The sequence below is a fragment of the Phalacrocorax carbo genome, chromosome 3 (genome assembly GCF_963921805.1).
Source record: "Phalacrocorax carbo chromosome 3, bPhaCar2.1, whole genome shotgun sequence".
NCBI classification, from domain to species: Eukaryota; Metazoa; Chordata; class Aves; order Suliformes; family Phalacrocoracidae; genus Phalacrocorax; species Phalacrocorax carbo.
Genome location: NC_087515.1, coordinates 53,404,149 through 53,431,247, shown reverse-complemented (window position 1 = coordinate 53,431,247; position 27,099 = coordinate 53,404,149). Strand labels below are relative to the sequence as shown.

The window sequence follows — 27,099 nt, the reverse complement described above, 5'->3', positions numbered from 1 at the left end:
CAAGCAGAATGAAGAAGTAGACTATGGAAAAGAAAAAAAAAAAACCAAACTCCAAAACACAGAAAACTTAAGATTTCAGAACATTAAGCATTAACCAATTTTAGAATTTCTCTACCCCAGAACTCCATCTGCTTACATAAAGCACACACCAGGCTAAAGATAGATCTCATACAGTAGCAGAGTTAGTATCAATAAAATACCTTAAAATTACAGAAAAGGAGTAAGACAAAATACTCAACTCAGAGGTCAGCCTGTAGCTTCATAGAAGTTGAAGAAAAAATAGGTAGCATGTCAATTTACTGCTACACCCAGGGCCTGGTAAGACCTTAACAGACACAGCCTTTTTGTTCAAGATCATTAGGACAACATCTCATAATCTTAAAAGACCTCATGTTTTCCAGATGAAGTACAAAGGATGAAGGTGAAAGGAGATTAGGTATAGTTCATGTTCTTGACATTGTCTTCTAGATCTGACTAAATTTTTGAAGTCTTGTGTCCTAACTGTGCTAGAGCAAAAAGAAAGGTTTGTTTTCCCATTTTTATTTTTATTTTTTAATCAATATCTTACACTGTAGACCCTCAAAACTGTTCCTGGCAATAAACAACTTTTTCAACATATGCAACCACCATTTGATCACAACAAATTTATTCTTACAATAAAAAAAGGTAATAAATGCAATATGTTGCAAACAAACCAGCTTAGATACATACTGAACCTATTGACTCTGTAGGATAATTGACCCTTTTTCTCAGAAGTAATCTCATGCTTCAGTTATCCCCATCCAGTTTGTCAAGCAGAGGTACCTGCAACTAAAAATCACATTAAAATGGGGAATATATATTTGGGGTTTTTTATCATCTTGCTCTCTCAGACTAAAAACTGCTCTAAGCTCCCTTTATTTTTTCAGGAACTGGTCTATACCAGACTTAGACATTCTAAATAGTCTTTGACTCTGTCCTGCCATGTTTCTTCAATCAGCCAGAGAACAGACTGGAATGAAACTGATATGATTGGATAAAGAAAAAAAAACCAACATTTTTTTCAACATTTAGTTACAGTAATCTGATTATGAAGCTTTTAGTAATACTCTAATTACTTTGAAGTTCTGAACATATGTTTCCACTGAAAGTATTCCACAGAGGACACTGTATCAGAAGAGGGAAGAAATGCAAACATAAATTACCAAAAATACTTCAGCTCATCAAAGAAATTAAAATTGAAAGGAGAACCATATGCCAGAGATGGAATATGATGTCCAGTCTGAATGACTTTCATTTCTATCACCCACAATCCCATTATTTAACACCAATAAGGGAAAATGGAAAATACTTTTTCCATGACCTCAAAGCACATTACCAGAAAGTTACAGGATTGGCCTATTTAAAAAGGGAAAAAACCACACAGAAAATTACTTAGACAGAAAGCAGCTGAACACTGTTCTTGAATTTTCAAGGAAAAATTCAGTGAGTGCTAATGCTTCCACTGATGCAAAGGGTGTCTTAAGAGAAACAGCTCACACAGTAATCTTGAAAAGCCCAGATATTTCAGCTTCTTGTGATTCATACTCTTCTGCAGTTAACTAAATATCCTTAGCTCTATACACTGAAAGTGATTAAATCTAGATATATTAGATCTGACACAAGACAGTTCTATTGTTGGTAAATTTACCAGGAAAAAAATGAATCAATGAACTAAGAGGGGAAAATCAACACTGAGCAAAACATTTAGAAATGCTAAACAAAAGATATAGAAAACAGCAGCACAAACAACAGGAAAATATTCGAAAAACAAAGACAAGGAACTAATGGAACTATATGATCATGCAGAAAAGCTTTACGCTTTTAACAAAACACAGTCACATTGGTCATCACAACAATGATGAAGAACACCAAGTGCATCTTGTTTCTGGAAAGCCTTTTTATTTGTTTGTGGTTTTAATATATCACAAACAAAACTTGCTCCAGTGCTCATCTACATCATCATAAGCAAGCTTAGTATGGAAGCCTACTGCTTTATATAGTTCACTAAAAAAATTTCAGACATTTGTAATGACATGAATAAACTTTCACAGATAAACTAAAGCAAACAAGGATGTCTGACTCTTGTGATAACAAATGTATTGTTCATACCACCTTCACAAATAACATAGAACAATCAATGCTTTTTGTTAGCAACTGCTCTGAAAAAGCTGTGCTTTCATTTCCTACGCATTAATATATTATAACCTTGCTGTCCTTTAAACTGTCATGGAATGACAAGCTCTTTCCTCAATTAGTATCTTCATTCATCTTTAACAGTTTCTGAAGATCTTAAACAATAAATCAAATCAACTTCTAAATGCTTTTCTTTCACATGCTCACATCAGGTTTGCATACACCCTGAGTAGAAGGGCTTAGGCTTAGAGCTTGGAGACAAAGAAAAATTGTGACCTCAAATCATAAGAGAATGTCAAAAGAATTTCCAAAAGCATGGAATACAACAAAGTAAAAAAAATTTACTTATTTTCTTATTAAAAGATCTACACTATAGGAACAAATAATACACAACAAAAGAACTTTTGACATATACAGAAAATGAACACACAATCCCATTGGTCAGATTTCCCAAATCAGGGTTAAAAAAAGAAAACATTAGTGCAAAGGCATTCCTTGAGAGCATTTATTTTATAACCTGCTTTCTTTCATCATTTCAACTTAGCTCAAATCAGCTGAGTACGGAAAATCATCAGTCTTCCTTAACAATCATAACTGGAATAAAGCTGAGAGGTGTGGGTTAAAAACTCTATGCAGGATCGAGGTAATTTATTTTGGAGAAGTTTAATGGGCAATGGCCCATCATTCTTTTCAGCTGTGTCTGTGTCATCATCATCGTTTTCTCCCCTCCGAAGATAAATGGTGAAGAAAATAATGACATATAATATCACAATTTCAGAGGTCATCAGAGGGGATGAAAGCTTTAACAGAGTTTTAGAGTCTAGAGTTTAAAAGTTTTCCTCCATTGAGATTGTTAGTATGAATAGAGGTATTAATTTCTGCAGACAGCTTCAAATGGTTCCAAATTCCAAGACAGAGTTTTGCTGTAAAAATTAACTGCTTAGAGATAACAAAGCAGGGAAACAGCTAACGTGGTTAATTTCTCTGAAGCATATAATTTACAATGCCACTTCTTTTAGAAGGCACTGCGATATATTTAGAAGGAATTGCTGAAGATTTTGTGGCTTACCCATGATAGGCATGTAGCCTACATAAAGCTACCATGTACTTAATGCTTCATAATTGTGACAAGTTAGTTATTGAAAACTTTTGGCTGAATTCATGAGAATCCAGTAAATGCCTTCTTCAGAAGACATGCATATTTAAGAGCACAAATACCAGGTAGTACTATAAAAATTTCTCAAGGGCCAGTCTCACAATTAAATGCTCATTAATTTCTACCCTTAAGATCACCAAACTCAAATTTAGTATTTAACTAATAGCTGGAGAATGTAAATTATTCCACTTGACTCTTGTCATTCTAACAGAGATTTTGTAATAACATGGCAAATCTCTCACAGTTATTTTCATGCACCTCAAAGAACAACTTTTGTGCTACAGTTTTTCCTGGGTCAAATATTAACAATACTAATATAGACATGAACATGCTTATTGAGAAAAAGTGATGCAACATAAGAGTTACTGCTTAAAAGCTGGTTTAGTACAATCAGGCAGGCTTCAGTCTTCCTCAAAAAGTGCACAGCAATGAACGAACTCTTTTTCTATCTTGTCCAGCCTCAGGAATAAAAAAGACAAGAAGGTACTGAAAGATTTTTCTACATCAGATAAATCTGATGGATTTTTATCCTTATTTTGTAAGGTCATCCATCTTTCCGCTCCTTTTGCACTGATCAAAATACAAAGACACTGGGAGAGGCCTAAAGTACAACATTTGGAAACTGAAAAACTCTTAAAATATAGATTTTAAAGAACATAATTTACTGTACTAGATTTTACTTAATGGTTATGAAGGAAGTCCTCATAAAACACAAACATTTGCAAGATGCCACACACTGTAGCTCAGAAGGGAGATATCACGTATTGGGAAATAATTGACAGTTATATAATTAAAGCTTGCCTGCTAATTATCTCCAACCATTGGACTGGCGTTCTGTGAATTCTAGGTATATAGCTGCACATTTCTAACATTTCCATTTTTCCTTTTTTTTAATGGAAAACTTCATACATCACTGGCTACATTTTGTGTGAGAATTCGATTTTCAGTCCAACAATACTTATGTACAGTGCATCACCAAAAAAAAAAAAACATTAAAAAGAAAATGGGTTGAAAAGAGTGAATTGTATCTCTTTTACATAAACCTCTCCGACACAGTGACAAGGTTTCCACTAATGGTTTTACTCTCCCTTGGGCTTCTACGAAATACAGGAACTTGAAAAACCTGCACCATTCTCAGTATTGTTTGCACCTATGGCCTGACCACTTAGGCAACTGTCAGTTCCATGATACAGTATATGCTGGTCCAATTACTTTATTTCAGTAAATATGGATATGTTTTCCCAATTAAGAAAGTCACTCCACCCTCTTGAGGCAATGTTATCAAAACAGAATCCAATAACATCATCTGCTTTCAACGTAGCTACAAAAGAAACATACATTACCCTGGCAGGGACTTTTAAGCAGTAGCACTGCTATATGCATTCCAAAATATTTTTTAGATTTCCATATTTTGTTAGCACGGGCCTTTTCCTAATTGTTTCTGTGAGTAAGTGGAATTTGAAATTCTTCATTTTATTCTCATCTCACAGATAGGCTGGACCAAATGTTTTGGCATCAGATACTATATTTAGACATTACATATGTATGAATTCATCTTTCCTGCTACAAAAATTGTTTACAGTTTATCCTTCTTTGTCACTCAGAAAAATATGATATGAATTTGAAATATAATCTTCTCCTTTATAATGCCTTTTGTCCAAAGGACTGTGAAAACCTTTGTCAGCTCTGGATATGTTCCTAACGTCAGCAGGAGCTGAGTATGCTCTGCAGCAACTGAGGGTGAAGATGACCAAGAAGGACTAAACAGATCAAAAAACACCCTGCTAAAATTATGTAGTCCCATTTTTGCTACCTCCTTTCGCTTTTTCCACTAATCTTGAGCTGACTTTGGTGTTCGGTGGGATCTTCTCTGAGGATGACATCCAGCAAAAATGCACAGGTTTTTTGCTACAATAGCAAGTTGAATTACTTCAACAGTCAAATTAGTAATATGGCCGGTGAGAGGAATGAAGCAGGATGGCTTCATATGGCAGCAGAGAATGGGAGGGAGAAGCAAAGGAAAAACAAGTGGTAGCAAAACCTTTTCATGACTGATTCTGCTAGATCAGAAGTCATTTACACAACCCTGTCACAAGCATTTAGCACAATACAGATGTTAATTTACATACATATGTGAAGATCTTAAATTAACATACATATACTTCCCCTCAGCATTCTGTTTACAGATATACCACTAGGTAACCAGATAATACAGAAAAGGATAGGGATTTTGACAACAGGAAATGATTTTAAGAAACTGTCAGATCTATATTCTATCTGTAGGGTCCTATCTGGAAAACTCAGAAAACTGCTTCAGAACATCCTTACCCACTGAGACTAATTAGTCTCTAATGTGCCTTGATATTCCAACACTGTCATTTTGTGGCCATTAAAAAAAAATTTAAAACAGACCAACAAAAATAAATAAGTAAATAAATAAAATAAAAAAACACAAAACACCAAAACCCACTTTCCTCCCCCCCTTGCTACTTTTCTTTCAAAAAGAAACCTAAGCAAGGAAGTCTTCCCATCCCTCTTTAAGGAAAGAAAGAAATCCAGAATGCTCATGTATATTTAATGGAAACCAGATGTCTTTCAAAGATAACCTATTTCATATGATACTAACTTTCTAAAACCTTGCTGATAAAATAATAACAAACCATTTTGTTGGACAATAAAATATAAATCCAGTAAAACACACAATGTTTCCTGGTGCAGTTCTGTACACACAGTACAATACACTTACCCAGCAGAAGAAAAAAAGGCTCAGAACAGCCCCAGCAAACAGGCCATGCATATGAAACATGAGTAGTCTTCGATATTCTGAGATTTAGGTTATTTAGGTTTTGTTTAATCAAATCAACCATCAGAAAGATTATTCCACATGTTTGTAAAGTAAGTGTAATAGTGATCTACAACTTAAACTATTATTGCAGTGAAAAGTATGTATTGCAGTGGAATAATTCATAGCATTACATAAACCCAAATAGAACACCAAGATATCAACAGCAAAAGAAGGAAACCCAAAAATCACAGCATGAGATCATCAAAATACCTAAACAGACAATTCCCAAAATTCTTTCTCTTTGGTTGCTAAGCTGGCACCATTATTTTCTAGTCTGAATTCATTCAGGGAAATTCTGAAAGAGTTTACTTTCATTTGGCTTCAAGATTATTTTCATAACAATGAGAAATAGAAATACTTATGCAGACAGTAAAGATTACCAACAAATTGAAAAAGAGTGCAAACACAAAGGGGTGATTGGTCATCCAGATAGCTAAAACTTTCACGCAGGCTCATGTTCTCTCTTAACTGGATTACTGCTGTATGAATCATATTTCACTGTCAAAGCCCTTCGCAACCTGTCTCTACCACTGCCGCCTTCTCTCATTCACTACAGAAATTGTGACCGGCCAATGGTAACTATCTAGAGCCCATCTCCTATATTTTTAAAACAGTTTGGAGCTGTCTCCAGTGTTTTTTATTCAAGAGATGTTTCCTGAAAAAGTTCACAAAGCTACCCCAGTATCTTCCTTCAAATTCAGTTTTAATTTTTTTTGTTTTATAATACCTATTGAAAACTCAAGAACAGATTTTCAGGAAGGTAACATTATTGCCAATGCTGTTGACTAAGAAATAGCTCAGGCAATCCAGTTGTGGGTTGTCACTTCCCTTGCACCAATACTCGTTCTCAGCTGACCAAATTGTAAGCAGATACAGGGTATTAAATGAAAAGAACAATAAAACCACAAAAAGCCTCCCATGCCCCTACGTAAATGGGGTTTTGATAACCCAGATCACTTAACTAGCTCACTCTGGAGTCAAATGAATACCAATGTCAGCTGAAGGAATACACGGTTGGGTAGTAAGGGGGAAGGGAGAGCAGTAAACCACTCTCCTTTAGGTGGCAGTCAGCTGCACTACACACCACCATTTGTATGTGACTCGGCAGTTTAAAGCGTCAAGCAATAAAACAGCATCAAGGGATGTCCCTTTAATTACACCCACGTAACTTTCATCTCACCATACTGTGAGCCGACTAAGTGAATTGACCTGGATTAAAAAGAAACTATTTCTTCTGGATTATTTTTTAACTTCGCGGTGTGTCTGAACAGATGGTTGGTCTGCTGCAACTGAAAAATTAATTTGTTGGTGTAAGGGCAGAAACGAGTAGCGTTAGGCAAGAGAAGCAGCAATACCTAACAACAGAACTGCTGTAGCATAGTTTTTAATATGAAAACGAAGCCTCATACTAACCTATGGTTTGAGTATACATGTTAACTTTCATCCACCTCCTGTGTTGTACCTCCAGTATTTAGCACAGGTATGGTGGGGTTTTTTGTTTTGTATTTATAAAACTTTCAGGCACTGTGGTGGAAATAAAAATGTTTAAATGCCTGGAACAATACTTTATGGAACAGAAATTCATACATTGAATCTGCAACTTGATGTTGGGTTGTTTTTTTTCCCTCTAACCCAAATAATGGAAGCATGTGAAGGAGCTATTTATCAATGGTGTACTTTGCTGAGCAATGGTGCTTCCTCCTTGTTTGAAAATGTATTTCCATAGTCTAATTTTAAAATTGTTGGGGTTTTTATGGGGAAGCTTGTGAACAAACTATACACTCAGTTTTCACTGATTTTATTTTGCCTTTTAATTAAACCTTTAAGAAGCCTACTTAATCTAAAAACGAAAAAAAACCTGGAAAACTATTACAGTTACAGAACTGCTAGCTTCCCATGGCAAGAATAATATAAAACATCATATAACATTAGCACATGTTAGCCTTGTCTCTTCTTCCAGATTTGAACATAAGTATTTTCTGATTTCACTAGTACTTGGTTGACAAATGAAACAGTAGATTCGATTAATTTTTATTTATAAAAAAGGCAACATTATTGTGACAACATAACAACATAAAAGCTATGTGCTGCTAAGCAGCTGCAAAAAGGGTTACTTGCTGTTTATGATAGTCTGTGACAAGCACTTGAAGATGTTTTCAATGTTACAACCTTAAACTTTACCACAGGACAGAAATAAGCAATGCTGCATCAAACTAGAGCTGGAAGTTTTTACTACTGAAAAACTTCTCTTATCAAATTAACTAGGTACACAAGCCTCTGGGAAGTTTTTGTCCAGTTCTTGTCAACCCACAAAGACTATCTTCTATCATCTCCAAAATAACACAAGTGTATTACACTTTGACCAATCTGTCTTCCTGACACTGTTACCAATGTGGAAGCAATGAGAACGGGAAACTGGACATGCTAGGAGGTTACTGACGTCTTTCAGTGACTACTTAAAACTAAGAAGCCCTCAGCTTGATTAAATCCTCATATTTAGATGACCCCCTTTATTTATCCTTTAAAGCAAATAAATAAATAAAATCCACCATTATACCAAGCAGACCAGGAGCCCTATTTTTATTACCTATATCTTTTCTTTCCAAAGTACATTACCTCTAATAATTTTTCTGTAATTGCTAATTTAAAAGCTTTACTGAAAATTAATCAATGAATAGCTAATTGTTTAAGTCAACCAAGAAGTATTTTGTACGTAAAATCTTAATTACAAAAATACGTTACCAATTCCATTAGTTCCTGGCTTACAAGAACCACCATGCCCTGTTCCTAAGCACACATTTAAATATAACCCCCTCACCATTTCCTCCTGTTTTTTTCCTTCATGACTATTATCATTAGTTAACATTGATTTCTATCTCCCCTTTTAGTGGTAGAAAACAATTCGCCTTAAAATCATCATCAATAACCATTCTAAAATAACAAGAAGTTGTATGTAAGCCAGCTGCAAACTCGTTGCGGAATATATTTCATAAATACTGTCCTATATTCTTTACGTGTTCTCACAAAAGCTCTCCAACATTTTGACAGAGAACTACCAAGAGCTCCGTGTGAAACAGCAGAACTATGACACTAGCGATAACAGACAAGAACAGTGCAATGCATCCACATGGATGTTGTACTGAGTTTATTCATCAGACCTTACAGAGTTCAGCCAGTTTAAAAAAAACAAAACCAAAACTTGTGTAACACTGTCATACAGATAAGCCTGTATTTAAAATAAATATTAAAAAAACCACAACTAACATTTAGCTCTTCAGTATAAACATTTTTTCTGCTCTGACCAAAGTAGAAAAATACGATATAGTATTTTACCAATGAATCCCGTATCAAAAATACTGGAATAAATTAAAAAAAAAAAAAAAAGAGTTTTAAGAGCCTGTGAAAGAAATTTGTGAAAACTTCTGGACAAATGGCTGAGTGATTGTTTTTGTTCCAACAGAAAAATTTCCAACTGTCTGCCAAATCTAAACGTCAAATTGAAAGAATCACATTAATACCAAAAGTACCAGCCTTAACCTCCAACTCATGATCTAAAACGCAAGTGTCTCACCCTACTGTAAAGCTAGCGCTGCTTAAAACTTATTCTCCCTATGCACAACTCCAGTGGGCTTCTGCTGCTATCTGAAAATCTAAGCACACTCTGCTTGGGGCTACTCTCTGTATGTCGAATCAAAAAAATATAATACAGTTAAGCTGTTTGAGAACTTACATGCATGTCAGTATAGTCCAAAAATGTACATTAAAAGAATTGAAACATAAGGCAAAAGTGTGCCAGTATTCATACCTCATCGATTCTGGCACAGGCATCTTGGAGCCAATATTAGGACAGAATTTACAAGAAGTGAATATTTTTTTCTGCCACAACCTCAGATTTGGTTAAGATTTTATGCGAGATTTTTGCTTGGTTCTTGACCAGATGACAGAGTAAGCCCTGTCATGCGGCTGGAGGCTGCAAAACAGCCCTAGTAATGTTGATCTCAATCACCACTTAGTTCATGTCCAAGCAACAGCATTGTTGATCAGGGGAAAAGCCACTGCAAGGCATCACCAGCAGGCCCTACTCCCACATCAGCCACAAACCCTGAAAACATGCTCTCAAAGCACCTAACCAGCCTGGCATTCCAAGAAAGGAACAGAAAGCAGGTGGTGTCAATGTCAGCCAGCGCTCATCAGGCCTCTCGGCTGATCCCTCTTCTCTGCATTGGATGCAATTTATCTAAATTTCAGTGCTGAAAAGCTTTGACCTAGCTGCAGCAGACAGACATTTCCCCTGTGCTTCCACTGAAGCACAATGAGGCTACTTAGAAAATCTGAATCAGGAAAAACTGGAGGATTGAAAGCACAGTGACAAAAGAAATTACACAAATCTGGGAATACAACATGAAATCTCATAAGCTTAAGGTAAATGTTAGTGTAGAAGTTGTCCACAGAAATGCTTTCATCTACAGTAAACTCCTTCGAGGACTGGCTGGCAGAAGACAGTGAAGTACACCACAGGTCCTTCAAGCACCACATATTCAGCCCATTTAACTTGCACTGCTGTTACAAATATGGAAAGCAGCATGAATTTGGCTCCCCAATGGTCAGTAATTTATGCAAGGATTCCTATCTTGCATCAGTCAGAATATATACACACAGTATTCTCTAGTCAAAATGAAAAAACTCACTTAAGCACTCCTTCATTTATATAACCAAGTATTTTTCATTATTAAAATAAAATTAAATAAATTTCTATAGACAAGTTTCTGGAAGTCCTTAACTCAGCAGCCCGTCAGCAAGTAGTATAAATAAATCTTAACTTTAAAAAAAAAAAAAAAGCAATATACGCATGAAGCAGAAGGACTGCTGAGGAATCATTCTGGCAACTTCACTCAAGAGTGAAGCACATTACAGAACAACCTTCTAACAGCATTTATAAAATAAAGAGCCACCTTTAAATGTATTATTCAAGGTAAATGGTAAAAATATACATAAGAATTCAAATTCCAGAAGCACTCATGAACTCAGCGCAGCACCGTGCATGTGTCAGCTGCCATGAACTTTCCAGATAAATCTATCCATGGAATCCCGACACAAATAGACTGTTACATAATTAACTCGCTGTTATGACATTCTAAATGCAGATGTCACACAGATGAAAATAAATACAGTTGCATATTTTGAAGGCCTCCCTCAAGGAATAGCCTCTTACTGAAAATAAGCATATACTGATTTCCCCCTCCCCCCCCCAGGTAATATGTTAGCACTCAGAAATTCATTTATAAGCAAATCTTCCTCCATAAGTCTCTGTTCAGTCAACAAAAAGTAACGAGGCAGGAGAATATAATACCAAGCAGGATGGGAAATAATTTGAAAACTATTAAAAGCCAGTTGTACAGGTCAATTGTTTAACCTCTTCTGGAATGACAGGTGCTATGGAAAAGTCTTCCTCAGCAAAATATCTCAAAAAAATTCATGATGGGGGGAAAATAAAAATTTCAAAGAACCATGAGTATGGTCAAACACCTAGAGGAAAATGCAGTCAAGAGGTTCAACTATTTCACTGGACAAAAATAATAATAGAAACAGAGAAAGAAGACTAAGGAATAATAAGAAAAAACAGTAATACTAACACGTTAATCAGGTTTGTTCTGACCCTTCCTCTTCAGCCCCAATTTCCCCAATTTTGCCATGGTATTCCTAGCTCTTAAGTGTTTCCAGAGACTTCACACAGCAGGAAGTTGGACTAGGTCTGTACATCATATACTGTGAAGACAATTCTCGTATTTTCAGAGTTGGTTGTTGTTTTTTTTTTAATTAAAATAAGAGGTTGCTACTTAAATCATCTGAGGTCGCAACTCATGTAAAGCTGTGTAAGTTTGCAACTACTTGGTATGTACATTTCGTAATCAATATACACAAACGTTTCTGTCTGCCACAGTGAAAATAAACTTGTAATTCACCATTCATATAAATATTATCTTTATACGCAGTAAGTAAATATTTAGATTTCAACGTGAGGTCTAGAGGCATCAACCCTGTAACCACATGGGCAGTCCCTTAAGTATGCTCAACTTACTTTTCTAAAGCATTCAAAATCAACACACACTGCAGTTCTGCAAACACATTTTATATACTGTAGCAAGATATCAAATCAGCATAGGAGATAACATTACAAGATGAAAGACAGCAGAATACCTGACCCTCTGTACTTTCCTTAAGCCAAACCTTTATTTTAAAATGTTCTCTGCTATGTAAGAAAAAAAAAAAGTCCAATTGACAAAAAAAAAATGCAGTAATTTAAAAACAATAAATATTTTGACAACTGCATGCTTTTCAGCTTGATCAGGTCTTATGTAAACAGCAACCGTAACACCTACGCTGAAGATGAAACAGCAAACCTGAAGAAGGCAAAGAATTGTTAAAATACAAGTGCATCTACTACATTTTATAGGTTTTACTTTATATAATTCACAAAATTGAGAATGTGAAAGCAAGAGGAAATGTGTAATGACAGGCACCGCCTACAAAACAGATACTGAAATTTGCGGGACTCCCCAGATATGGATTCATCTCACAAATAACAGAAGAAAACCCACTGCTGAAACAACCGATTGTCATCCCAGCATTCGATGGGTGCAAAAGCCACCTCATGGACCAAACGCCCAAACTCCCAACACGATCAGGCCCGAGCTGCTTGTTTTCCTGATCACAAGTGCCACGCCACACTATTAACGTGCACGTACATGTATGCTGGGCAAGGACAAAAAGGTTCACAGATCACGCAGACCTTGCCCGACAGTATTTACAAACTGAGAGGAAACAAAAAATGATTTTAAAGCGACCTCAGCCACAGGCCCTGGGCTGGCCGCTGGCGGGTCACCCCGCGCCCGAGGGGCAAAGGCGGCGAGCACTCTGACCCCGGGTCCCCCGCACGGCCCCGCCAAGCCCACCAAACGCCTCAGCCAGAGGCGCGGCGGCGAGGGCACAGCCCCGCCGGCTGCCCCCGCTCCGGCCCGGCCCCTGGAGCCGCCGCCGCCGGGCGCGTCCCCGCGGGCACTCGCCGCCACCCGCAGCGGGTCCCAGGTGCCCGGGGGGGAACGCACCAGCCTGCGGGGACCGAGGGGACCCGCCGACCCCCGGAGCCGACAGCCCAGCGGCTACGGCACAGGAGGGGAGGGCAGGAAAAGGCGGACCCGCATCCGGGAATCCTCCTCCCTCCGTCCCTCCCTCACTCACTCACCTATCATGGCGGCGGCGGCGGCGCGCAGCCCCCAACGCCGCGCGGCTGTGGGCCGGACAGCGCGAGCGACTGGGTAGCCGGCGCCGGGATGCGCATGCGCCTGAGAGGAGCGCGGAGCCCTCTGGGTAATGTAGTCCAGCTTTCCTCATATGACACGCACCCCGCGCACACACACCCCGCCGTTGATGGGTCTCCGTTAACCTCCGCCGAGAGGCGCGGTGCCTTCCCCGCTGTTCGGTGCACCAGCCGGCGGAGTGCGCGGGCGTGTTGGGGTTTCTTTGGTTAACGTGGTGCTTGCCCCGCGCACGTGACCCCCGCGGGTGAGGCTGTTGACGCGTTGCCTAGAGACGGGCGCGAGGCTGGGGACGCGCGCGAGCGGCAGCCAGTGCCCGCCCCGCCCCGGCCCGAGCCGCCCCCGGAGGGACCCTGGCGGGTGGCGCCGGGGGTGAGGCAGGGCGGGGGACCCGGGAGTGGGGGGCGGTGAGGGGCTGGGAACGGAGGCGCCGGAGCAGCGGGCAGGGGGAGGACGAGGTGGGATGCCGGAGGGGGCTGGGGGGGCGAGGGGGTCCGTCAGGGGCAGGGAAGGCGCGGGAGGGGTGCGGGGAGGGTGGGGTGTCTCTGCTTGGGAAGGGGGCAGAGGCAGACCTACCGCGTTTTCTAACTTACTGGGGGCGGGACGTTGATGTGTTTTTTTTTTCCCAGTCTATATTTTGCTTCTTGTCCGTCGAGGACGCCGGTGCGGAGATGGTGGTGGAGAAAGCGGGCTCAAGCCCCCCGAAGCCCGCAGGTGAGAGGTGCCCCCAGCAGCAGGAGCCGCTGGGGCACGTGAAGAAGAGGCAGCAGCAGGTCTGCGACGGATTCACTATTAAAGCCATGATGAAAAACACTGTGGTACGTTTGCTGCTAGTATAGGGGTGATGCTAATTACTTTGATCTCACCTGTCCAGGAAGCATAGCGAGTTAGAGCTGGGGATAAAGCATGTCAAGGAGGTGTGTGAGTTGCTAAAACTTTATCTGGAGTTTGCTGTTTGCTGAAATTACTTTCAGGCTTTACAGATTATCATAAGGTAACTGCCTGTGCCTGTGGAAATCGTGATGCTTCACCTCCAAGCATATTGCTTTGGTGCCACAGTTTTTCGGTATTGTTTTGTATTGGCAATGCACGTTCTGCTAAACTGTCAGCCTATAGAAGTGTGTGCAAGGCTTACTACCTTGCATTTAGCAAAATGCTGCCGAACGATGCTCTAGTATTATTTGAAAGTGTTTTCATATACTGGCACAGTGTGGTGTAAATTTGATGTCAATGTCACATAGGATGGCAACGATCTGGAAAATGCACTCGTTTCTAAAATAAGCTTGAAAATACAATAAAAATCTTCCACATGGTACAGGAGAAAACTAAGCTGGAAACAAACATTTGCTCTCCATCTCACAGTTCAAAGACAGAGAGGAGCTGTCCAGCAAGCTTCACTTTCAGTAACAGTCCCAATTTCTAATGAATTTAGAGGTATGCGAGTGAAAATACTAGGATAAAGGCCCTTCAAATTGCTTTATATTGTTTTATTTTTCTATTTTTCTCAGATTTTAGGAATGAAAAAAGCTTCAGTTTGTACAGAATGCAAATGTACAATATATAAGTGGATGAGCTAACATAAGCACACATCTGTGCTTGTACTCCGGAATTATACTTTTCTTTATTTGGGGAAAATTCAAGGTGTTAGAAAAGTCTTGTGTTCTCAGAGGTTTTTTTTAATTCTATATTTTCTTCTGATAACAGTTATGAATGATGTTATCTCCCTTGTTTTACTGAAACAGTCTTCCTGGAGCAGTCTCTCTGGGCTTTTTATCAGTAAGATCATCCTCTTAAAAACCCAAACAAGTCCATCTTTAAAGAAATTTAAAATGGAGTAGAAAACTTCCTCCTTGTTAGTAAAACCAAAACATGTTTTACCTTAGTGTGAAGAATACATGGCAAAAACAACCAAAAAAACCCTTTGTTTTAAAGATTGGTTGGTTTGTTTACAATTCTAGAGATGTGCGGAATAGTCAATAACACTTCAGCAAGTTTAAGTATTAATTTAAAAAAAAACATTTCCTTTTCTCTGGACAAAATTCAAGTCACGGCTATTTGCACATATTTGTTTACACCTTGATATGTAAATGATGCTTGAGTTTGTCTAGAAGAATCAGCAGTTTCTGTGGAGTTTGAGAAATACATATTCAATTTTAAAAAAGGAGCTTTGACTTGTGGACATAACTAGCTATGAGTTTAACCAGTTTTTAAGTTTTCTTTTAAATATTTATAGAGTTGTGAGTTTTATGGCTGCAATTCTAACTTCCTAAACATTAACAGAACATTAAATCATGCTCCTCTGATTAGCAAACAGGTAAATCTGCTGCCTTTTGAGCTACTCAGTGGATCATAGATATTATAGGGTTTTGGCATGGACCTCTGGAGATCATCTCACCCAACTTCCCATTTGAAGTGAGCCTGTCACTAGCACTAGATCAGGTCAGTCACGGGTTTCCCTAGCCAAGCTATGAAACCCTCCAACATCAGAGATTCCCTGACCTCTCTGGGCAACCTGTTTCATGGCTGCCCTGCCTGCCTGCCCCCTTGGCGCCCTGTCAGAGGTAGGGATAACAGCGTGCTCAGGCGCTCCACAGGTTCTGCTCGTAACTGGGTAGGAAGCAGTGAAACCATTAGAGGTCCTGGAAGATTCATGGTGCCAGGGCTGTATTTTGCAAAAGCTCCCAGTGAGAACAGGCAGCCACTGGAATTGTTTCCCAGGTGTCAGTGTGCAAAAAATCAGGATAGAGTAAGGACTCCACTGTCACTCTATCTGTGCAAAAGTTGGTGTCCTTTTTCTCTTGTCCAACAACTGGTTAAATGGAGCTTCAGATGTATTAAGTCTTCACTTGTCAGAGTGACATCATCAATGAAGTTCTCATGGAAGGCTTAGGAGTTGATTGGAGGGCTGAAAGGGCTGCAGGCAAATACAGTTAAAACATGGTAATTCTCTTTGTTGACAGCACACCAAGGCACAGGGTTGTTCAGTATCTCCAGGTCAAACAAGTAGGTACAGATTAATAGACTTCGGTGCAAGCATGCAGTGAGTCTTGATCTCTCAGCATAGAGTCTAACAGATTACCATTATGCATATATGGCTGTAAATATTGTAGGAAATGTTCCAGAATTCTTTGATGTTGCTTGTGCAAAGACTGTTTTTCTAAGCCATTTTTCATGAAAGTTGCTGGATAAAGTTTTCTTCCCTATGAAGTCTGCTTTCATAGCCAGTAGTAAGTACAGAAATTAAGTGTGTCCAATATTCAAGACTTTTCTCAGCTCTGGCTAAATCTAAAATTTGCTTAATGAAATACATTACTTAACAAATATTAACCAAAAAAATTGTTCCTGAGCTGAAGAAGGTGGTTTGGTTTATGTTATTCTAAAACTGTAAATTCATACAACAGTTTAGATTAAGACCAAGACCCAATAAATGTCTTCTACACTAACAAACTAGATACTGTGACATTTACCTTTTAGTTGTTTTGTCCTCCAAGTGGAATCAAGAATGCCATGTTATGTGCTCATACTTCACATGTAGTGCGTGGGTAGAATTAGGAATATAATTAAAGACTAATATACACCCTAGCAAGTAGAAAACTGTCTGTACATGAATGTGGACAGCAGGAGGATACCTTTCTTCACTTCTGATCCTCTCCAAATGGTTATTTTTGCTATTTTCTGCAACTGTACATGGGAGAATGAAGTGTTAGTGCCCCCTTTTTCTGTAATAAACTAGTAGTAAAAGCACCTTTTCAAGGAAAGGATTAATTTTATTATGTAAATGGAATGGTAGAAAGGGAATTCCAGTCTATATCCCAACTATTAAAAGATTCTTAACCAACAAAGTTACAAGATTACTGAGGTGAAAAACATTGCAGAGGGAAGTCTCCACTTGTCCTTTCAAAGTGCTGTTACTGTGCTGCAAAGAGTTAGGATTCATAGGGCTAGAAAGTGGCAAGGTAGGAAACTCACTAGACAATATATTTTGGTGCATACATCATTTGTGCAGGAGTTTTGGAAGCTTTGGTTTTTGGAATTTTCTGTCCTCCATTGCTTGCTAGTATGGATATGATGTTTGTGGAGTAGAATTGGAACTTGAGACATCCAGTGCTGAGCCAATAAAGCTATGAAAGGATGTTCTTTTTCTTTCAGTTTTTGCTGAACCTTGAATTCCTTACTATAAATGGCCACGCTTCAGCAGGAAAGAAGTTTATCTTTCCTTTACAGGTCCTCCTTTAGTAATGGTATTGCCAGTATCCTTCTGGAGCACATGAATTTTAACTCCACTGGCCAGGATACTGAATTCGGATTTTCTTCCTGGCTTAGTGTGTGATCCAGTATGTTTTATATAGAAAATACCACTATTACCTCAACTTGTGTTCCATGAAAGCAGTCAGAAACTGCTACTAGTAATGGGCCACATTCAGCCTGCGTGTAAGGAATAAAGTGAGAATGGCCTTAGAAGGAGGGCGATGCTAAGAATTGTTTTGTTCCTGGATTTCAAAAACCAAAGCAATGCTATTCAACCTGGGAGAGTCTTAGCTATGTGCAGAAGCACAGCTCCCATCTTCTAAAAGAAATGTAATTGCTTACGAGCAGAAAAAAAAAAGGTTATTTAGATTACAGTTCTGGATTTTCATCCTTTTGTTCCTCTTTTAGGAAACTACAGTCTCTACGTATTGGAATGAGTTCTCAGTCTTTATTGTTTAAACTCCTCTTTCAAGCCATTAGTAGTAATGTGTGTTGTGAAGGACTTCCTTAGCCTTTACCCTTTGATAATAACTCATAGCAAGTGTTTCATTTTAACCACAGAGATAATGTGATTTGTTTACATTCTGAAGTTTGTGATTTGATATTCTATTTATATTCATCTGCATTGTGTAACTAAAACTACTGTTGTTATTTACCTTGTAGCAGTAACCGTTTCTGTCTGATTTTAAGGCAATAGGAAAGCATTATTTACAAGAAAAAAAGTTTCACCATTTCTATTATAATAGCTAATTTATTGGAAAAAGCAGTATGTTTTGGGGCAGGTAGACATCAAGTCAAAGGAATGTTTTGATACATGTTTATTGGGCAGTAGTATGTCAATCTTGGAGAAACTGCTCCAGTTCAACAACAGCAATTTTGTACAATCTATGAGTATGCTTTAGTGAACACTATGAGTCAGTTTAAACTGTCAGTGCTCTGGAAGACAGTCCTATCTTCTTACTGTTTCAGGCTATTTATTGATGCTGCCCTTATTGTGCCCACATTTGTACAATGTTGGCTGATCAGGGAACTGATCCTGCTGAAAAATACTCCAGCCTGGTTAAGCTAACAGTGTCCAACTGCAGTCTTTGGGATTGAGGCAAGCGAAGCTCCTGCTACCACCAGGCTCCTCTGTCTTGCCCTCCTCCCTGCCCTGACTGCATGCTTCTGTCTCCCCTTTTGCATTTACAGTGGTGTTTTGTGCAACGACAGAGGAGGGTGGATCAGCTCTAACAGCTGTTAAGTTAACATACACAAGGAGGAGGTGAAACAGGAATATGTTGTCAGCGCAAGCTATGTGGGTGGGAATGTCACTCTCGGCAACATTGCGGTCTTAATTCATTTAAAACCAGTTATGAAACTTAAGTTCTAGGACAGTAATTTCACAAGCATTTAAAGCAGCATAAACTTGCACCACAACTGAAAGGTGTGGGTTTCATCCCTGGACGTTTGTTCTTAGTGCAATATAAACTTTTGCGTGGCTGTGCATTGAACTAGACTGGGTCCTGGTTAAACCTAGGTTAAAAGCAGATCAGCATTTCTTTTATAGGAGTGCAGACTTGACATACAGTTTGGTAACAGTGTAAGCTAACAAAAGTTGTGGCTGCTACAGCCCTGCCTGCTTCTGCCACATATTTGTGCCTGCTCCTTTGTGCCAGTACACATAAGTAATGCAACTGAATTGACGAGGCACTTCAGTTACATTAGATCCAAACATGAAAAGCTTCAAAGCAAGGGGGTTTTTATTTCCCCTCATAAAGTTATGTTCCTTTCCAATTCCATGCTTGTTTTTACTGTAATGACCACATTGGTAGTAAAATGTAAAAGCAGAATGCACAGGAAAAATACTAATGCTTAAGGCCATAATGTCTTCTAAAATCCGGTATTTCATATTATGTTTTCCAGCTATCCATCGTAAGCTTTCCAGCATAATCATACTGCTTTTGTTATTTTAAAAGACTTAAAAATGAGCCCTTAATTTTTGCAAATGTGAGGAAGGCTGATATTGTTCATAGTTGCAGAGCTAAGATTATAAGATTTGCTTAATATCCTCAAGCATGAAGAAATCATGCTGTTTCATGTATGAAAATCTGTTACGTACTTGAATATCCAGTAAATCTTTTTCTTTTATATAATTCAGTCATATGACTTAAAATAGATAATAAATTATCAGTTAGACTCCATTTTATGGTTTTGATTGACATTTCTGGTTGTCTTAAATCACTTCATTTGATTCACGATATTTTACATAGAAAAAGACCTTGGAAGGTCTAAAATTTCATTCCTAGAGGAGGTAAATGTAAATTGATTTTAATACAGTATGACAGTGATGTTTCAAGACTCCTTTACTAATCAGTTTTTTATGAAATAATGAATTAAATATTGTAAGTGGAAACAACTACAGAGATAGTTGTCAAATTCTGTCAATTCTGACATTGGAACTAAACTGTTTTAAAGTTTGCAAACTGAAACTGATATAAGAGCACAAATGTCAGGCTAAATTTTGTTAAGTATATGAGAGAAAAGGTCTTAAGTGTTTACAGATTTCATATAAAATCCTGCAGTGGTCTGAGTATGTGGCATATTTGGTGTTTCACTGAATTAAGTGGGCACTTTTCAGTTTTCAGATGTTTGACTGCAAGTGTATGAATTCAGACCAAAGTATTAGAAAATAGTTAATAACGGTAGTCTCAGAACAAGACTTTAAGCGGTCAGCTTGCTGAGTAGGGAATTATCTAAAGTCAGCATTTCCCACATGCAGCTGGGCACACCTCTACAGCTAACCAGTGGAAAATGGGAAAGATATTAGTTAGGAAGCATCTGCCATACACCTTTCTCAGCACCCAGACTCCAGAACAGTTTCCAAAGAACAGATGTATGTATTCTTTGTTTCAAGCTGGTATCATTCATATAGCATCATTCATGCTGTAGGATACCTGGAGTGAGTTCAGTGAAGAGCCATCAAGACAGGGTTCTAGAACACATGTTCCATGAGGAAAGGCTGAGGGAACTGGATTTTTTTCAGCCTGGAGAAAAAAAAGCTACCAGGGTACCTAATGGTATTAGGTCCTAACAGATCTAATGGCCCAATGGCTATGAGAGGGCTGCCTGGAAGACAGAGCCAGTCTGTTTGCCCTAGTGAATGATGGGAGGACAGAAGATGTGAGTGAAACAAGGTGCTCAGGATGGTGAAAAGCTTTTTCACCATGAGGATAGTCAAGCAGTGCATCAGGTTTCCCAGAGCTGTGCAGTCTCCTTAGAGGTTTTCAAGACCAAATGGGAAAAGCCCTGAGCAACCTGGTCTGATCTCAGAGATAATCCTGCTTGGAGAAGGAGGTTAGACTAGAGACTTTCTGAGGTCCTTTCCAACCTGTTTTTCCCCACAATTCTACCTCTTCCATAGGAGGGTGGTTTGTGGCCACTCCATGGCTCTGCTACTACTAAGGCCAGACAAATTAGTGATGACAAAGTGACTCTCCAAATGGGGGAAGAAAAAGGAAAAAGGCATTTGAGAGTTTTTTGCTTTAATAGCTTTGCTGCTTTTCTGAAGATGTGATGTGAAGGGCATAGTAAATACTGCCGCTGAGAAGATACTTTATTCTTCTGATAAGTCGGTCTCCCTTCTGACCCTCAGAAAAACTGTGGAACACCACATTGTTCTGGTTGTAAGTGAACTGCATCATAAACCTAAGATTTACTGTATAAATACAATTGAGTAAGCCTGCGTCAGTGTCTGGGTAGCAGCAACATGTGCTTTTCAGCTGAGATGCCTAGTGCAGCTAACTCTTCTTATACAGTCTGCTCCAACAAGTATGCAGCGAGTACTGCTGCCAAGTATGTGGTGAATACTGTGAGGAATTGAAGCAGGAGGCCATGTCTATAGCTGTCAGCCTCTGGATGTTGTCCCTTGTGTCAGTCTCCTCTTGTCATTGCTGCAACTTAAATGACATTGGAAGCTTTAAGTGTGTGAAGGAGACAGGAGAGGTATCGTAGTGGCATTTGTGCTAAAGAACATAGTGGGAGAACACTGCGGAAACAGGAGAGGAACTAAATGTCACTCCCAAAAGTGGGGACCTGGGTGATCACAGATCCAATACGCTTTTTGCTATGGCTTTGCTCCCCAAACTTAGACACTGATGTGCTGAATCCAGTTGTTGCCTTACTGCAGACAGAGAGGGCTGGAGTATGTAGCAGGGTAATGGAAGTTTTCTTTCTTTTCCTATCAGATAGTTCCAGTTAATATATATGCCTGGTCTGTGTTTAACTGAAACAATCTGGTAAGGATTTGAAAGGATCAGGGAGGTTTTGGTTTTCTTAACCATTCTGAAATGGCAATTACTGCAAAGCCAAAAAATAGTAGCAAACAATACTATTGGTACATTGATAACATTTCTAGACAATGCAATAGCAAAAATGCTATTAAACACTGAGTGGTTCCTCCCAGCAACAGTTGATTCCTTGATATACTTAACATTAATATCAGCAGTTTGGCATAGTTTTTCATTTTGATAGCATAGCTCCATAATTTCTGCTGAAAAATTTACCACGCTCTGGTAACTGCCTTTTGTAGATAAAATACATGTCAGATAAGATGAAGTTGTAAAGGTCCGGTATGCAGTCACATTGTGCTGAAGGCTGTGTTATGGAAGCCTTGTGTTTCACAGTTACACTCTGACTCTGTGGGCGCATTACAAATACTATGCTTATTACAGTGGCAAATTTTGGTTTCTGATGGGTGTAAATGGAGGAGATGTGTGTCAATAAAGGGACTGCTCCTGACAGCAATGTAATTCAGGAGTCAGATAGACCTTCAGCCTTTTAATTGACAAAACAAGATTCTGATTAGATAATAAAACCTGCTTGAATTATATAAGATAGTAAACATATAATTTAACTTTTCATATGTTTGTGGTGGTATTTGTTAATGTATATTTAGCAGTTTGCATGCTTGTATTTGAAAGCAAGTTTTTCTTTAAAAAAAAATTGCTATTCATTTTTTTGTAAAGGGTGATATGAAGATCTTGGTAGTAAGAGTGAACACAGATTTGTTTTCAGTTTGATAACAGAAGTATGTGGATAGCATGTCATGCCTTAATTGAAAGCTGATATCACTAGCCTATTTATGATCAGATTGGTGCTTTTTTTTTTGTGATGGAATACTTTTTATCACTTGTCTAGAGTAAAGAATTGTATACTGCAGTAAGTACAAAAGTTCTGCACAATGTGTGACAAAGTTAAAACATACTATAAAATACACTGACTGTAGAAATGTGCGTGGAATGAAAACTCTTGAATGCCTTGAAGCAAGCATGGCATACTGTTGAGTTCTGTGTAACAACCATTTGGAGGAAGAATAGGTCTTTAAATTTATGTTTTGATGCCTATTTCTTTAGTCATAAGCATATTACTGATATTTTTTTGTGTGGTTGGTAGGCAATACATAGTATTCTGCACAAAAGCTGATATAAGTCCAAATCACAGGGTACAGTATTTTCTTGCCTGTCTTGTGTGGTTAAGACATCCATTAGTTTTGCCATTATCACATGAATTTCTTTATTGAAATTGGATGACAAACTTTATAATAGCTTGTGTCACTATGCATCTCATTATTATGATATGAAAGGAAGAACTACTTCTGCATAAGTTGCTTGGACTTACCCATGTGTTCTTGAAAATATCTGTAGGTATTAAGTCTTCTAAAGTTTAGCACATCTTTCATTCTTTCAATAATTGTTCAGATAGGATCTATTTTCTGTTATTTCCATGTAAGATTTGTCTTAATGACAGCTGTATTATTAAGTCCGTATTTTATGGAATGAAATATTATTTCCTACATATTTTTTAAAAATTTAAGGGAGTGAGCATGCGAGGCCCCATGCAAGGAACATCCCTGCAAGGGAGTGAGTGTGCAAGTACCTGTGCAAGGCTGGAACCATACAAGGCCTCGTTGCAAGGCCACACGTGTGGTGCCCATGCACACCCCTGAGCACAGCTACTGCAGCCTCCTTTTTATAATAATGTTTTAGAGGTGTTCTAAAAAACCCAAAAGCTTTGAATTAGTTTCCTTTCACTGTAAATCTTGTTGTACAAAATGAGCAGACATACTTTATGATCCAGGTTTTCTGTTTCAAGACTTATCATTATATACTTATTTAGAAAAAGCTGGTGGTCCACATTTAAATCTGTAAAAAAAATAAATTATGCCCTGGCTTTTCTTACTGACTTATTGGTAATGATTTAACATGACATTAGTGTTCTGTATTGGATATCTTCATAGCTAGAACTATTTAGACAAACATGCATGCATACTTTACTAACATTGGCAGCCAGAATTTGACAAACCTTTTCTTTTTTTCCACATAAGTTGAAAACATACATTCTTACTTCTCAAAGCAAGTCTATTGACCTCCTTCTATACTCTTAACTACTGCTCCATGCTCACTTTTTCTCTGACTTCTTTTACTTATCCTCCAGATATGTCATTTTTTCATATCAGCAGATTTATCTTGCAATGATGTTCAACAGGAGCTTTTTTGGGGGGACAGCAGTCCCACGTGGCTAGAAACCTTTTAGAGGATGTATAAAGCTTCTCTCCAAACCATATTAGAATATCCTAGATAATAATTTTTAATATAAAAAAATCTCAAAGGAATGAGCTCATAATACTTTTAAATTGAAGCTTTGTAAGGTATGACTGAAAAAATATTTTTCACAGGAAGTGTACATGTATTAGCTGATTTTTTTACACCTTTTATACAGTATTTTGCTAACCCATCTCATGCCCTTCTAATTTGTGTGTCCTTCATTTATTTTGTCAGGTTTTAAAGTAAGAGTTTAAGGTCAGAGGAACAATTAATAAAACTTGATTTGATCTCCTGCATAATATAGCCCGTCAAATTCAAAAAGTGATTTCTTCATGAAATGTGTAACTTCTAGTTGAGCTAGAATATAAGTTTTTTTAGAAGGTAATACAACCCGAAGGTAATGGTATCAGAGAGTCCATTATAGCTGTAAATTATGCTAATGCTTAACTTAACCAGTGTAATACCACTAGAAACTTGCGGTTCATATCTATATAGAATTACCACAAAATAGTAAAATTTCACTGTGTAAATATTTTAGACTACCACTTAAGGAGTGATACTATCTTTAAAAATCCACAAAAATAAAGTTGAGGCACTCTTTAGGCTTCTACTTAAAATCTGTTTAAGTTGTGATTATTTTATAAGCTTCTAGTATGCCTTTGGACATATTTAACATGTATTACAATATTATTATTCAGGGCAACAATCAAGTTTTGATATTTTATTTGACAGCGTCTGAAGGCTTTTGGTCATCCAATTGTTCATCCAATATGAAGAATCCAGACAGTGCACTAAAATTGTATAACATCCAGCACTTTAATTTTAAAAAAAGCAAGATAAGTTCAGTTGTATAAGTGGAAATCAGTGAGTTACACTTTTAAGCTTGCATGCAATTTCACAAATTCTTCTGTCTACCATTATCTGACAAAGGAATCTTTATAACAGAAAGTTTAGAACTGCATGTCAACCATTGACAATACTGTGCCTGCCAATAGCATACAACATTCAGAACTTTGGGTATCAATTTTGTCAAGGAAATTACTGGGTTTTAACAGGGTTGTTTCTGTTTGGATTGTCATTTTTCCTTTTCCCAGTGACTGGATAGAATTAAATTTTTTTTCAGCTTAAGTGAGAAAGCAAATGGCCTGGTAGTAGCAACAGAAAAATTCTTCCTCTACTGTAGAATGTTCCATTAGACAGTAATAAAGAAAATGTGTATTGAGAGGCTAAACTAAAATATATTTGCAGAGGTAATGACTAAATTGCCACTAATAAAACAGTAAACTCTAGATTTTTCCCCTGTTTGATATTCCTTAAGTTGTTCTTTATGAGGTCATCCTTAAGTAGGACTTAGGTGATTTTTTCCCATTTCATACTATTTATTCTCTTGCTTCCAACAAGTGGAACACTATGAGCTTTTTTTCTTTTATAATATTAGTCTTCATTTTTACTAGTTTTAAGTTAATACTGTTTTAACATTGATAACAAAAAAGCTTGCCCAATAGCCTGTTTAACACCAACGTTTATCGAACTACATGGCTAAGCAAGCACTTCTCAACATGTAAAATACAAGGAAAATGTTTGTCCTGATTGCCAAAGCAGTTACTCTAAAAGCAGCTCCAGCTGAGAGGTGCATGTGACCTTTTCTGCTTGAAGTCACAGGTTAGAGTTCATACTTTAGAGAGGCTAAATCCACATCAGCTGACTCCTAACTGAATGTTCTTCCCAGTAGACTGGAGGTAGACTCCCTTGTGTTAGAAGTTCTTCTAAAGCTCTAATTCTTGTGTTCCTAACTCTTGTGTAGCCTCCTGGGTGAAGATAGCTTTGTAGTTGGATTGTGAGGATGTGCTGCTGGAAAGTGAAAGTTTTAGACTTGAAATTTTTTGAACTGGAAAGAGAAATTAACAGTCACTACCTCCTGAGCGTGTATTCTAATGCCTAAACAAATATGTAAAAGATGGAAATATTATTTAAGGGGACTTTCCTGAAAGCAGGTTTTAGTCTTCAGAAAAGAATTTTGTGGCCTGCATTTTCAGTAGGCAGATATATTACTTTTATAGTCTTGACTCAAATGACTGAACTCCAAACCGGAATGGAAATTCACATGCATCCCTGTATTCAGCATCCTGTAGGTATTCAGCACCTCTCCCAGCACGTGATCTTTTTGAATTGCTGAAGTGTTTTATTCTCTTCACCAAGAGTTGAAGAAGCCTGGGTTTAGAGCCTAATTTAGGCTTTTTTAATTGCCCTGATGCTGGGGACTGGAGTTCAACTGTTAGACCATATTTTTCAATTTTGGTTTGTATCACGCATAACTCAATGGGACAACAGTCTTTGACTAGGTATCTGGAAAATATCGTAATGTAAATATTGATTATTAACTAGTGGGAGATTAAAAAGAGTTCCACTTAGTGTAATATATTTATTATATGGGCAGATTCTGCCATCCTCTATAGTATCTAGTACTGTATCCTTTAGCCTGTATTTTCAGTTTTCTTTACTCTGTCTTTCTTTCTCCAGTCTGTTTCATGGTTCTCTTCGTCCCTGTCTAATTGACTGCTTTAGATGTATTCTGACTTTACTTCAGGGTCCCATAGACTCACTCTCAGAGGCAGAGTAGTTCACAAGGTATCCCTTGAAGGAGCTGTTATAGCATCTTTTCTTGCAAGTTGCAAACTGTCTGATTAAAATGGTAATTTTGGATCATGTTTTTCCAATTAAGGAAATAAGGTGTGTTTTTTTGTTTTTAAGAGAGACCTTAATAAATATTGTCATGGTTCTTGTGTTTTTAAAAGG

General features: G+C 38.1%; 2 protein-coding genes across 4 annotated transcripts in view; one reads left to right on the top strand and one right to left on the bottom strand.

The window, feature by feature from the left end:
• PRKN (parkin RBR E3 ubiquitin protein ligase) overlaps positions 1 to 13,540 on the bottom strand; it is a 775,925-nt gene extending 762,385 nt beyond the window's left edge. The window contains exon 1 of the mRNA XM_064446939.1: positions 13,399 to 13,540. Coding sequence (XP_064303009.1) covers positions 13,399 to 13,405 — 7 coding nt within the window. The 5' untranslated portion in view covers positions 13,406 to 13,540. The remainder of the gene's footprint in view (positions 1 to 13,398) is intronic.
• An 18-nt stretch (positions 13,541 to 13,558) lies between these two features.
• Positions 13,559 to 27,099, top strand: part of PACRG (parkin coregulated) — a 254,712-nt gene continuing 241,171 nt past the window's right edge. For 2 of the 3 annotated variants that reach the window (XM_064446942.1, XM_064446940.1), the window contains exons 1-2: positions 13,559 to 13,718; positions 14,101 to 14,289. In XM_064446942.1, the coding sequence (XP_064303012.1) occupies positions 14,143 to 14,289 (147 nt within the window). In that variant the 5' untranslated portion in view covers positions 13,559 to 13,718; positions 14,101 to 14,142. Of the gene's footprint in view, positions 13,719 to 13,758; positions 13,844 to 14,100; positions 14,290 to 27,099 lie in introns of those variants that run through there. The other variant, XM_064446941.1, reaches the window with a different exon arrangement.